Source organism: Triplophysa rosa, linkage group LG16, assembly GCF_024868665.1.
Source record: "Triplophysa rosa linkage group LG16, Trosa_1v2, whole genome shotgun sequence".
NCBI lineage: Eukaryota > Metazoa > Chordata > Actinopteri > Cypriniformes > Nemacheilidae > Triplophysa > Triplophysa rosa.
The window spans coordinates 6,099,875-6,113,743 of record NC_079905.1 but is presented as its reverse complement, the minus strand read 5'-3'; the positions used below and the strand labels follow the sequence as shown (position 1 = coordinate 6,113,743).

General features: G+C 38.9%; 1 protein-coding gene across 6 annotated transcripts in view; it reads right to left on the bottom strand.

Moving 5' to 3' along the window:
* Positions 1-13,869, bottom strand: part of znf516 (zinc finger protein 516) — a 37,162-nt gene that overhangs the window by 10,824 nt on the left and 12,469 nt on the right. For 4 of the 6 annotated variants that reach the window (XM_057354087.1, XM_057354093.1, XM_057354089.1 and 1 more), the window contains exon 2: positions 3,494-5,396. In XM_057354087.1, the coding sequence (XP_057210070.1) occupies positions 3,494-5,171 (1,678 nt within the window). In that variant the 5' untranslated portion in view covers positions 5,172-5,396. Of the gene's footprint in view, positions 1-3,493; positions 5,397-6,079; positions 6,200-8,323; positions 8,632-13,869 lie in introns of those variants that run through there. The other 2 variants (XM_057354091.1, XM_057354092.1) reach the window with 2 other exon arrangements.

The window sequence follows — 13,869 nt, the reverse complement described above, 5'->3', positions numbered from 1 at the left end:
ATTATCAACAGATTAACATGTTCAAAACTGAGCATATAAAACAATGTCAGAGTCGAACCACAAGATGGCGCCACATTATCACAGCATATCAGGTTTTCGTTCAGAATTTACAAGACAAGTTTTACATGTAGTTGCATTAGTAAATGTCAAACATCTATAGCTTGATGCTGGCAACACCATGGTCATGGGTTCGATTCCAAGGGAACGCATGTACTAATAAAATGTATACTTTTTTGCATACGGCATACTTTGTTATTTTAACTAGTTTGTCTTGTTATCTGCAGATCTTGAATACTGCAAAGAAAACAGGTTCAAGTTCATATTCATGTTCATATTCAACACAACACTTATGTTTTTTTCCATTATTTTAGGATCGGTTCAAAAATAAATATATGATTGCATCATTTCTTCACAACTTTCATGTGTCTTTGCATTCTCTCCGTCTTTTACATTGCTGCTGGGTGACTTTGTCATTCCTGAGGTTTGGTTCTGTTGAAATTCAACAGACACTGAACTGGAATTGACACAAAACATGCAGAAACGCCGATTAAAGGCAAATCGCTGCCTTTGCTTTGAATAAAAGGGCAAGATAAACAATGTACACATATAAATGCTTAAACTTCACCAATATGCTATGCCTATGCAGATAGATTAAAAAAAACGTATCAAACTAAAGAATTTACAGATTATATTCCCTATGTTGCATTAACAATTATCAATAATCATCAATAAATGTTAAATGTTACGCCTTTTGGTAAGAAAGTCTCTGACAAGCCCAAGAATCAAAAGCAGAGCTTTAGTGGATGCCGCTCTGAAACGTTTATATTATTTATTGACATTATTTATTTTAAAAAAATTCAAGTTGAATAAATATTTCACAAGCAATTACAGACTACTTTACAATCATATTTATTATCCAATGTTCGGTGCACCCACAAACCACAAGTCAAGCTCCGCCCTTCTGGTAACATAAACGTAAGTGATAATCTACGATGCATCTCTAGCTAAGTGACACAAGGTCAAAAAATGCTAACAGTGGTAGCGCAGGGTTTATTATAAAAAACTATAAAGTAGTACAACGAAGCAACAGAACAGGACCTGTGAACTTTGCCTGAGACTACCTTGTCTCATCTGTCAGCAAGTGTGTTTACATTTAACATGTCTGCTCTGCAATATCTCAGTAGCTCTCTCTCTCTCTCTCTCTCTCTCTCTCTCTCTCTCTCTCTCTCTCTCTCTCTCTCTCGCCATCTGGTCTGCATTTGGTGGCTTACACTAGCTGCTGTGCAGCTCTCATACCACCCTCTCTAAGGGTTATTTTTGAGCCAATTCGAGAGGAGGGGGGTCCTCTGAGATAAACTTTACATTAATGTAACGTCCATAACTGCTTTTCTACAGAACACTCTTCCTGCCTACCGGCAGAAGCATGACAAGAGGATCTAGGATCATGTGCTCCTATGAATCTTTTAGGGCAGATAAATAGTGTGGAAGAGCACTCTGCACTTTTTTCACACCTACATAAAAACATCAGCATCGAGTTGACATCTGTTTCAGCTCTTACACACAATGAAACCTCTGTTCTGGAACATTCCTGCCATTTCAATCCCGAAGAGGCCATCTTTTGTTTTAGCCTATTTTGTTTTCCTAACAGTGTGGTTACATAGGGAAAATCTATCAACTTCACGCATTTGGTCTCACCTACCAATTAATGTGATAATAGCCAACTTATCTTTTAAGTATGACAGGAATTATCTGTCTATAAATGGCCTGACAGATTCAGGGCTCTATGGGGAATATTGGCCTTGTTGAGATATCTACCATCTGTAGTATTTTCCAGTTAACGGTGCGTTTCGACTGAAGGTCTGCACTGAGATGGGAAAGTGGAAAAAAGGATACACACAAGTCTTTAGAGCTGTCTTCCTGAGACAGGAAGTCCACAAATAGCACTGTGAAAAGAGGCTAGACGGCTCTGGTCGCAAGCAAAAGATTGAACAATTCAGACATTGATTTTGAACCTTGAGATCTAAACGCCAACAAACAGCTTCAAAGATCTCACAATAATTATAGACTGTGACTTATGAGCCTGAATAGCAATTGTATGTGTTTAAAGATTAAAAGTTACATTAAGATCATTAAATTAAAAAAAGGTCTATGTTATAAACATGATTTTTAATATGAAGGAATGTAGTATTTCTCCAACTTCCTTTACGAAATAAAAATATATGAGAATCTTGGAAAATATAATCTGATATATATTTATTTACATAATTCCATATACTGGAATCAAATGCTGGTATTTTGTTTATATATTAAAGGTGCAAATTCCTTAATATATTGTAATATTTTAATATATTAACGATGTTAATACAATATATTAATATATTTTTTGCATAAGTGTTCTTAAATATCTTGACCATTACAATAATTAATTAACTGGAGTACTTAAAAATGGAATAAATAACAAATATTGTGCCACAATTAAAACAGACCAAATGGAGATTCTAAACAATGCACAAACTAACACAGAACTCAATGTGTTCAGATTGCTGCGAGATTTCTCCACAGGGTGTCACTGTTCTCTTCAACTTTAGCTTCAGACCAAAATCTCAACAGCTAATCTCACACCATATCCTGTCCATTAAACCAGCCGTGCTTGTATCCTCTTCCTAAAGATCCACGTGCCCTTCTCTCTTCTAACACATGCCAGCAATATTCAAGAGAACCCAACAATCTTGATTTGCTGGTTTAGGTGTGTTTGATAGAAGTTCAGTCTGCAGGTATGTGGATCTATGAGAGCTGAATTAATAATAGTAACAATAATTCATAATAAATGCTTATAATGTAATTCCTAAAATGACTGCAGCAGATAAACCTGCTTCATAATTGTTTTATAATCCTCCAATTTAATCGCTCCAGTGGCGTTTCCAATGGTTTAAAGGATCAAGGCTGTTGTTGTAAAGCAAATTCTACACATTTTTGCTTTTTTCCTGGACCACCCTGTGGACATGATCACATTTTTAGTTTTGCTAATTCAGCACGAATAAAACTGCTGACAATCCAGAGAATGTAGGACGGAGATCTCCCTCCTGGAGATCTTCATGCTTTAGCTCCACCTCGTATCAAACACACCTGAACCAGATCATCAAGGTTCTTAGTTTCATTTGAACATTATAGGAAGAATAGATCTCTATTAGCAGTATGAACCCCCAGTGTATGATGTTCAAGCATGAGTCATAAATAATCACATTACTGTTTAATAATTCATGCAGAAATTCTCTCTATTTGCATTGTATAACTGTGCAGTTTAATTCAAAGAAGTAAAACTACTCAGTCCACTTGAGAATTTGTATGAATAAGGGCTGCACAATATGATTAAAATATCACAAACCCTGGCATGCAGAATGCTGGTATACACATTGGTCTTCAGTTTCTTTGAACTGCTCAAGATTTACATTTATCAATACAAAAACGTAGGTTGTGAAAAAGAAGTCCTTACCCGTGTCCCCAGAGGACCCAGTGCTTCTCTGATCCCTGATGTGTCCTGCTGATTCACCTGCTTTAGATGGACTCGACCCTGCTTTCCGAAACAGTCCATTTCCACCAATGGCTTCACTCAAGCCCCCATGTCTGATGAGCATGTGAATCACCATCTGTTGCTGCGTGCGGAAACCCTTTCCACACTCCATGCACTCTGAGGTTTTCTGCAAATTCTTGCGGCTCGGGCGAGAAGTAGGGCGGTACTCGGAATCACTCAGAATCTCCGGGCTTCGCTCACCTATTGAGGCCTGGCCGTTCCTTTCTCCATTGCTGTGTTGATCCGTGCAGGAGCCATTGGCTCCTGGCCCTTTGCGTTTCTTGGCTGGGATAGCAGAGGAGGAATCAAGTGATTTCTTCCTCTTGTCCTGTCTTTTCAGGATGTACTCGCCCTTCTCCCTGTCGTACGCTACTTCTGCATCCGCTAACCTCTCCTCCCAACCCAAGCTCTTCTCTGATACCTCCACCACTTTGCCTCTGGTGGCCAGCTGCCAAGCCTGGTAGCTACTTACTGGATCCAGCTCTTGGATTCTTTTTCCAAGAGTCTCCTCAGTGGAGTTCTCTCCCGTTCCTGCTGGTTTTAAATTGAGGAACTCCAAGAAGCTTGTTTTGGTGACAGACGCAAAGTCCTTATTACTGATCTCGCTGTGGGCCTGCTCGATGTTTCTGTGGACCCGCTCGTGCAAATGCAAGCTTTTGCAGTCATGGAAGAAGTTACCGCACTTGGCACAGAGTTCATACTGACACACCTCATTCACCAAGTTGGACTCATCTTGCGCTACCTCATTGACCGTAGCAGGACGGTAAGTTTCGTTCTTTGGTTTTAACTTGATGTTGTGGGTCTTCATGTGACTTCGTAGAAACCAGGCCTCACGAAAACGTCGCCCGCAGATCCGGCACCCATGATCCAAGCTGTTCTGGTGCTTCTTCATGTGAGCTTTCAAGAACCAGGCTTGAGTGAACACCTGATCACATTGTTCACATGGAAACTCCCCTTCGGCTTCTTTGGTGACGGCTTCCTCTTCAATAGGATGTACCTTCTCAACATGAGTCTGCAGCTGGTCTTCCTGCAAGGCCTCATACGGACACAGTTCACATCGGAAGACTTTGTGAAACTCCTGCATGTGCTGTTCGAGCTCTGTCTGACTGGGAAGTCTCTTCCTGCACAAAGAGCATTGCAAGGACTGTTTGACGTTCTCACCGGAGGTCCTTTCCTTCTTTCCACCTTTCTTTCTCGTTTTGGACGTATCCTCGCCACTGACAACTTTGTTGCAGGCTGACGTGCTTTCAGTTGGACTAGAACAACCCCCTTGATCCTCAGGTACCCCTCCTTCCTTCTCCCCCTCCATGTCTGCATCTTCCTCCTCCCCTCCGGCGTTCTGGCTAAGGCCGTCCAGTTTATGGCTACGAATGTGGGCTTTCAAGCTGCCCTTCTGAGCCGAGCGGTGCTCACAGTGGGGACACTTGTACGGTTTCTCCCCAGTGTGCTTCCTCATATGCTGAGACAAGGAGCTGAGGAACGGAAAACTCCTTCCACATAGTTCACACGTGTGACCTTGGGTCTTCTTGTCCTCGGGGTTGTCTTGGACTGCTTTAGAGAAGGTCTCTTCCGATGCAGCTTCCTGTCGTTCCACCTCCATCTTGAGACTTGAATATTCTACTTCGCTGCTATCTGTTGTCCAATTTATTAGATCCTATTAAATCAGTCTGGCCTGTAGTCATTCGGTCTGAGTAAAAGTTCTCGCTATCAAACATGTCATTGTTGGTAATTCAGTGTTAACAGGGTTGCTTTTGTCTGGAGTTTGTCTAAGGCTCTTTCTCCTATGAGTCATCCTACCAGCCAATGGGATGCTTCATGCTGTCACCTGAGAGGAAATGGAGACAAAACAGAAGTAATTTTGAGAACAAGACAAGCAAATAAAGATTGTTTATTAATCCATCAGTCCATTGCATTAGTGAACGCAACACAGTCTACATACTCTTAACACTGTTTATTCAAAAACAGCTATTGTTATGAATCATGCATTATTGTGAGAACTGTCTAACAGCTATATAGACACAGAACAGTTTGGGCCTGGTTTTTAGACAACCCCCAGCTAACAAACTCCTTTTATTTAATGTCATCTGATAGTCTTTTGTTCAGACAAAACGATTTGTTTAAGGCAGGATCCATACTGCAGGACTGAATACAAAGGACATAGTACATTGAGTTTTATGCTGCACCATTTACAAGTAAGTGGGGTAGAGAAAGAGACAGAGTACGAGAGAGAGAGATTGCTAGTAGGAAGGAATGGTACATTTTTGGGTTAAGCATTATAAACAGATGATCGTTCAAACAAAACCATAAACACATTTACAGTAAATACAGTGTTCAATATTACAATAAGAAAGTAATATATTGTTTTAAATTCACAGGGTACACACCCTAGCCTGGAATCAGGATATCCTGCCATTCAGTTCTGTTTTCTATCAATTCTAAACATAGCAAACCTTTCATGCATTCTTCAAAAATGGTTATGCTGACTGATCTAATTGTGGAATATCCCACCTGTGCGTGTAAATGCATGTCGGTCTCTCTAGTTTGCGTGCATTCACAAGAGTAGAGTCTGAGTACACATGTAAAGATAATTGACAGCCAGTCATTATCATAATATAAACCTCAGCAGGGTAGAAAAATAAATGGCCATGAAAGATTGATTTACTATGTTAATAGTTAAGTCAATATTAATTTTGTAATTATGAGAGAAAAAAGACCAAGAAGCATTCCGACATTAAACAAGAATATTGTAAGTGATTGGTTAACAGGAACAAATCTACTTTAGTGGTCATGATACAAAAAAGCTGTGACTGACCAATCAGAATCAAGTATTACAGATAGCACTGTAACAATACTATATATGCAACTACATATCAGGGCTCTAGACTGCGACCAAATGGTCGCATTTTGCGACTATTTTAACTGCCAGTGCGACAAGTTGTTCTTAATGGTCGCACCGGTGCGACTGCCAAACTGATCAGTGATCAATATATAATTTTTGCGTATAATACATTTAATATGCAGAAATGTTATATTGCGCAAGCGGCGCATTCAGTCACTCATTTTCGTCTCCCCTCCTTCAACCATTCACTTATCTATCAGTGCCACCTTGCAACTGAAAGAAATATGTTTTGCCACCTGCAGAATACAAGAATTTCCCCGGCTAGGGTACAAAACAGCAACGATACGAAATGTGTTGCGTATATTCTATGCATGTGAAGCTAATGCAGGAAACATGCGTTTAAACTTTAAGCACTATACTATTGTATAAAGCTCTCTAACGGCTGCAAAACATTCAAAATGTTAACGTTATACATCACGATAAATCCTATTTATTTGTGGGTCGCTACTGAAAAAAGCCAAACGTGTATCAATGCATTTCATGAAGAATAATCACTAAAAGCCTTCAGGTCTCACGGGTTGTTTGAGATATGGGCCCAGGGCGTCAAAGCACAAAATACTAAACTTGAGTTCTCTTTCACACCTTCTTACTCTGAAACGGACACATAAACACAAAATTACGTCAAAATTCCCCTATTAACAAGAATCCTTGTAAAGGTATTCAGTTTCATGACCGAACAGTTGGGACACAAAACAAAAAAGCAGCATAATAAAGATATCTGTTTATAATGTTCATCAAACAACAAGGACGGGCCCAAAAACACTCACTGACATTGAAGGAATTGTGTTCCTCTTATATGAGTTGTTTACAACAAATAAAGGAAGAAAGTAGCTTTAAAGAAAAGAAACATGTGCTTTAAATATGGTAAAGTGTTGAAAGAGTTTACAAAAATAATGATATCATAAACAATGATTTGTATTAATTCCTAATTGATTTATTAATGTATTAAACACATTTGAATGAAGTTTTAGTGATTCTTTTTTTCTTACCTCCCCCATGACTCCGGTGCTACCAAATTAAGGGCTGGCATAACTTGGTAGCACCAGTGCCACCTCTCTCAAATATTAGTCTAGAGCCCTTAACTACATACTGTATGTCTGTGTGTGTATCGTTGTATGAAGGACAACGGAACAAGTCTCAGAGCGCTCTCGTAGTTAGTATGAGCAAGTGGCTGTCTGCTCACAGACCTAAATTCATTGTGTGCGCGTGTGTGTTGAGGCGTAAACAGACTGTTCAGTGTTGGGCAAGAGAGGCCAGTTGGGATGGACCCTGAGGGCCGGCCCCCTCCCTATCTCTCTCTCTCTCTCTCTCCCCTTCTACCAACAATCAATAATCCATTATATACCAACTACATTTCACCACTGGCCCTGCATCTCCCTCACAAAAACACACATACGCTCACGCACAAACACACAATATCGTTCACCTCTCCACAGTTCATCTTTCGCGGTAAGTTAACTTGCTGGGCTATAAAACGCGAGGTAAGAAATTTAGGAGGAGACATTTCGGAAATCTCATCTCAGGGGTCTCATCATCCATTTATCTCAATTTACTGTATACTCAATGTATTTCCTTTGATTGTTTGAGTCGGTATGTTGGTGTGTGCATGCAGTATTGCCGGTAGGACAATGGAATGGATGAGGTGCTTAACTACATAATAACAAAACTGAAGATGCTAAGCCAGTAATGAATAGTGGTTTGACGTTTGGTAAACCAATGAGCATTAAAGTGCAGTAACTATGATACAGAGGGGTTTGGGAGACATGCAGGAACACAAACACACACACACATATTCAGTACACACATCAGCAGTGGGGTTATTATTGAAACATGGCTGTTCTCTGAGGGCTTACCTCAGCACTGCTGACCTACTTATCCCCAGACAGTTCAGCTCATCTCGTAGCTCCATCAATGCAGGATCGGTGCATTTTTCAAGCTGAGCGGTGTGTGTGTTTGTGTGTGTGTGCATGCCTAAATCCTAAACTATCCAATTTGGACAAATTGTGCATTGGTTTAAATTCAAGTGGGCAGTTACCAAACCACAAATATCCATCAATGATAATGAGAGAAGATGCTGAAACACTGCATAGCTGAATTTGTTTTTCGTTTACATAGTCATGTCATGAATAGAAGATTGATTGATTTTCGTTACTCAATAAAATAACTATAACATTTAATATATACACTGCACTGCAATCAAGATCATTTGTTCAGAAGCAATGGGTTACTCATTTATTTTTTAGGCTGTAATTATACAGAATTTAACTCTTTTATTTTACAACATATTCACATATTTTTTAAATACGTTATTATTTTTCTAGGCCCAGCTGCCGGAATTTTGCCGGGTTTTTTTGCAAATTTTTTCTAAAGTGTAGATTTCTAAGAAAGTATAAAATAAGTATGTTTATGCTTAAAACAAACACTGGGGTAAGATAAACTCGAATGAAGTACTTACTAAATAGTTCAACTTAATACAGGTTTATTCTTTTTTTACCCCATTAGCAAGATATTTTTGCTTGTTTTAAGCATAAACTTACTTAATTCTAACCACTTCTTTTCAGAAAACAACAGTTCATATCTTGGGTCATTTTGATTCTGAAGAAAATGCATCTTAATTTAAGCATTTTTACAGATGTACTGCAAAACAAATGAATTCATTTTTTGCAGTGTAAAACATATTTACTTAAAAACAAACATAAAGTAGTATAAACAAATCTGTTTAAAAAAATATCAGCCGATATAATATTTAAAGAGGACATTATCTCCTTACATTATTACATTATTTTATTCCCGATATATACAGTGTATATAAACATATTAATATAATGAAGAACCACAATCAATGATGAAACCCAGTTGTAATCCATCATTGCGAAACTCTCACAGGAACATATAGTCCCCTGGCCACGTCACTCCTAACAATTCAGAGGATCTCAAACCCCCCCAATCTACTCAATCTCATTGTGCCTCTCGAGGCACCAGAACTGTCACAACAGTTCACATCTATAACTCCTCAGAGCGGCGGGGTGTCCAGAGCGGCCATTGTTGGATACAGGGGTCCATCCAACGCTAGAGGCCTGTCTGAAGTATGTCTGGTTGGGGGAAGACAAAAAGAAGTCCTATTTCGGTGCAGATCTTCCCTGATGCCCCCACTAGCCGATTACAGCTGCGACGGAAGGGGGGCCCTAGCGCCTCAGAGTTGCGTTCGAGAGCACGACAGCAGGTGCTATAGCTAACGTTGTCATGTTAAATTACAGAAAATATATTGTCGATGCTTGTGTGGAGAGCAGAAGGGATTCCCTCCGGTTTGAAACTTAGGAGCGAGAGAACCAAAAAGAAACAAGCTTGGTTGGACATGGTGCACCAAAAGTCAAATCCAGCTAATTTTAACACTGTGTAATGTGGAATGCGAGCCCAGATGTGGTCATACGATAATATCGAATGGAGACCGCGCACAAACATTCCTATTCATCTTAAATGTAAAGCTTAGTGATAGAGCTTGCGTAGGGTGAAGGATGTCTTTGTTTCCTGCAGTTTCAGAAACAAAGACACAATGAACACTGGTTAACTGTGGCCTGCTATGCTTTCCATGTTACATACGTAGGCATAAAACAAGATTTATATGCAGAGTTCTTCACAAATATGTTTTCTCTATGGAAACCCTGTCTCTGTTTACTAGCTATGGTCTCAGACTGATGAGGTGTTTATAGTTCTAGCGGTTTCCACAGTTACAGTTTCTAGGTGCACCAGTCACCATTCACTTCCTGAAGATCCAGTGTGATCTTACACTACTGTTGAAACGTTTTGAATCACTTGACTGAAATGTTTCTCATAATGTTAAAAATCTTTCACATATAAGGATATCTTGTAATAGGTCGGTGTTTATTTTTTGGAAGATCTATTGACAGAAATGCAATATAATATACATAACTATGTCTTCAGAGGTGTATAAAGACCTCACATAATCAAGTGTTATGTTTTTATTACCTTAGACTGAGCTATTTCTACATACATCACGGGTCCCCTTACATGGAATTCGCCATGCTGTTTCTATAGTAGCCCTAAACGAACAAACTGCTCTACGGAGCGCGTTTCGTGAATACATTATCTCCTTCAACAAAGAAGCGAAAACGTGACGACATCTTAGTCCTGTGTCAGCCACCGTAGTGCTTCGAAAGGGAGGAGTGGAATAAACCACTGGTTGCAATTCGCAAACCCCACCGCTAGATGTCGCTAAATTTCATACACTGGACCTTTAGGGGCGGTTTCCCGGACAGGGCTTAAACCTGGTCCCAGACTAACTGAAATGTTAGAGGCGTCTTAAACGAAAACAATTTACACTGGCATATCTTAAAATATATCAGTGCGATTGTTTTGTCTCAAGATGCGCACCAGTAATGTTTTTTGTAAAGTATGTTTTTTAACACAACTTAACACATAACTTGGTTTAAGATAATCCTTGTTCGGGACACCGCCCCTTAATGTTCAGTTATTAGAGTGAAATTATTGAACCGAAATAAAAAATTTAGAAGAAAAGACGACTTTTGCATCTGAACTCTTTATGTATAAAAATTAATTAATACATTTTTTAGGACTTTTGAAAAGCAGCGTATCTTCTTTTTAACACTACTGCGGTGGTTTTTCAAGCCTGAAATCTTATCTGTCTTTCACAATATTAATTTGTCTTTATACACTGTTCAAACTACTTCAATTTAATTTGACCCTTAGAGAATACTTTTTTGTCAATCTAAGCATGTCAGGTTGTCAACAACAAAGTCAAGCTAGCTACTATCATAAATTCAACTATAGACCACTTTGGAAGATGTAAACAACGCTGGTCCACAAGAACCTCCTGTTTCAGTTTTTGAACTATACACAAACGTTTCAACAAAATACGACCAACATAACCATCATAATCAAATTAAAATGCTAAACATACTATATATTATATATGTGTGGTTTAAAAATTAGATGAATCTTGCAAAGTGGTCTATGTGCTATATTCTGAATCTATAGTCATGTGAGTGAGTGAGTGAGTGAGTGAGTGAGTGAGTGAGTGAGTGAGTGAGTGAGTGAGTGAGTGAGTGAGTGAGTGAGTGAGTGAGTGAGTGAGTGAGTGAGTGAGTGAGTGAGTGAGTGAGTGAGTGAGTGAGTGAGTGAGTGAGTGAGTGAGTGAATAAACAATGACGGAACTGTATATTTAGAAGACTGTACCTTTAAATACACATTACCTGACAAAAGGTTACACACAGTACAAGGCAGAATGTCATTAGTCAAAATGCGATCCATCCATATCGGAACTGCTCCTACTGCTGGAGAAATGAAATCATAATTAAATGATTAATGATTCATTAGCAGCCATATGCTTCAGGAAATCCTTTGCAAACATCAATGCAGGAAAAACACGCATCTTAAGTGCATTCAAAAGCAGGATTTGCCGTTAACAAACCACTAACACTAGCATCAACACATGTGCATGTAAAAAACACGCACGGGCACAAAACCAACACCAAGATGACCGGCCAGGAAACAGCAGCACGTACGGGCCCGTATCTGAGAGACACAGCCCAAAGCCAGAACTCCATTCTCTGCCTTCTTATCTTTTCTGTGGCTGATGAATGGCTATAGAGAATCAACTGTCTGCACGCTTATTCAACCTGACGGCTGCACCAGCTCAGCATAAACGCCCCATGCTCTGGACACTGCTCCTCTGCTCTGAGCCAGTTTGTGTGTGCGTGGGGGGGGGGGTTGTACGCATGTGTGTATCCTCATGTGAAAGACTGAGATAAACCGTTCCATCATAGGCATGCTCTTTCTAACAAGCTAGTCCACGCAGAGAGCCAAAATCTCTGTGTGTGTGCTTGCAAGCGAGTGTCGGTATGTGCACCGTGCACATATGTTAGTCATTGTATCGATGCCAAACAAACATGTTGCACGTCAGTGTGTGTGTTTGATGAATCCAAAAAAAAAAACCCACAGGGCCGAGAGAGGTCAGGAGAAAGTGCTGTACCGGGTCTTTTTAACACACAGTTCTGCTGATGTCAATCTTGAACGTATGTGTGTTAACAAGATTAGATTTTCAAGTTCAGTCAAAATTCATGTCTCAAAATTATTATAATGAAACGATCATGGCCACAGACTTAGATCAGCGTTATCTTCATTTCTCCAGTGGAGATTAAAGACACAGGAGTGCTTAAAACCCCTCAGAGCTGTCGCAACAAAACACCACTCCCTAAAGCTTCAATTTGGTTACACAAGTAATAAGCAAGCATTACGATCCTGCATGTGTGCATGATGTCTGACCGAAGATTCTGGATAGGGACTTCTTAAGTGATGATATCAATGGAAAGGATTTAGATAAAACAACATTATAGGCAGCCCTTTAGGCATGAATGTGATTACATTGTGTATCTTGTGCAACAAATGTGAATGGATGATTAAAAATCTATTAGATCTGGATTAAAGCACTGGAAAAATCTGTTCTTTATTAGCATGTTTTTCTTTATATCTTTAAATCATTTTACCTTAACATCCCTATTCAAAACACCATAGAAATTTTAGATTTAATAGATTTAATGGTTATAATGGTTATAAATGGTTGTGTTGAATTGTATTGGTTACAATGGAATCTATAATGGTGTAAACTGATGGATTCTACACTGCAAAAAATGACTTTCTTACTTAGTCTTTTTTTCTTGTTTTCCAGTAAAAATGTCTACAAATTCTTGAATCAAGATGCATTTTCTTGATGAGCAAAATGACCTAAGAAAATAAGTCTTGTTTTTAGTAAAAAAATATGAAATTTCAGTGAATTTGTGCTTAAAACAAGCAAAAAAATCTGCCAATGGGGTAAGAAAAATAATCTTGAATTAAGGTTTACCTTTTTCTTAGTCACTCAATTCAAGATTGTTTTCTTACCCCATTGGCAGATTTTTTAGCTTGTTTTAAGCACAAATTCACTGAAATTTTTTGACTGTGTATCGGTGCCGCCTAGAACACCATTAAGTCCTATTGGAATAAGGCTCAAAAAACACTACAAAAAGGAATTTTGTAATGGTTTTAATGGAAAAAGCTAATTATTTATAATGGTGTTTTAATACATACCATTACAATTTCTGTAATAGTTTCCATTGTCTTTTTATTGTTTTTTTCATCCGTGATAGTCTTGGGGGGATACTGATATTTCTGGGACATCACGGACTACCACAGTTGGAAAAATGTATTTATTTTTTGTTCTGTTTAACACAAAAGAAGACATTTTGAGGAATTTAGGAAAGCTCAAAGATCTAGGGCACCTTTGACTACCGTTTTAATGTTTTCTACTATGGTAGTCAATGATGCCCCAGAAATGTCAGTTCTTGACATTCTTCCAAATATCTTTCTTTTTGTTCAACCAAAC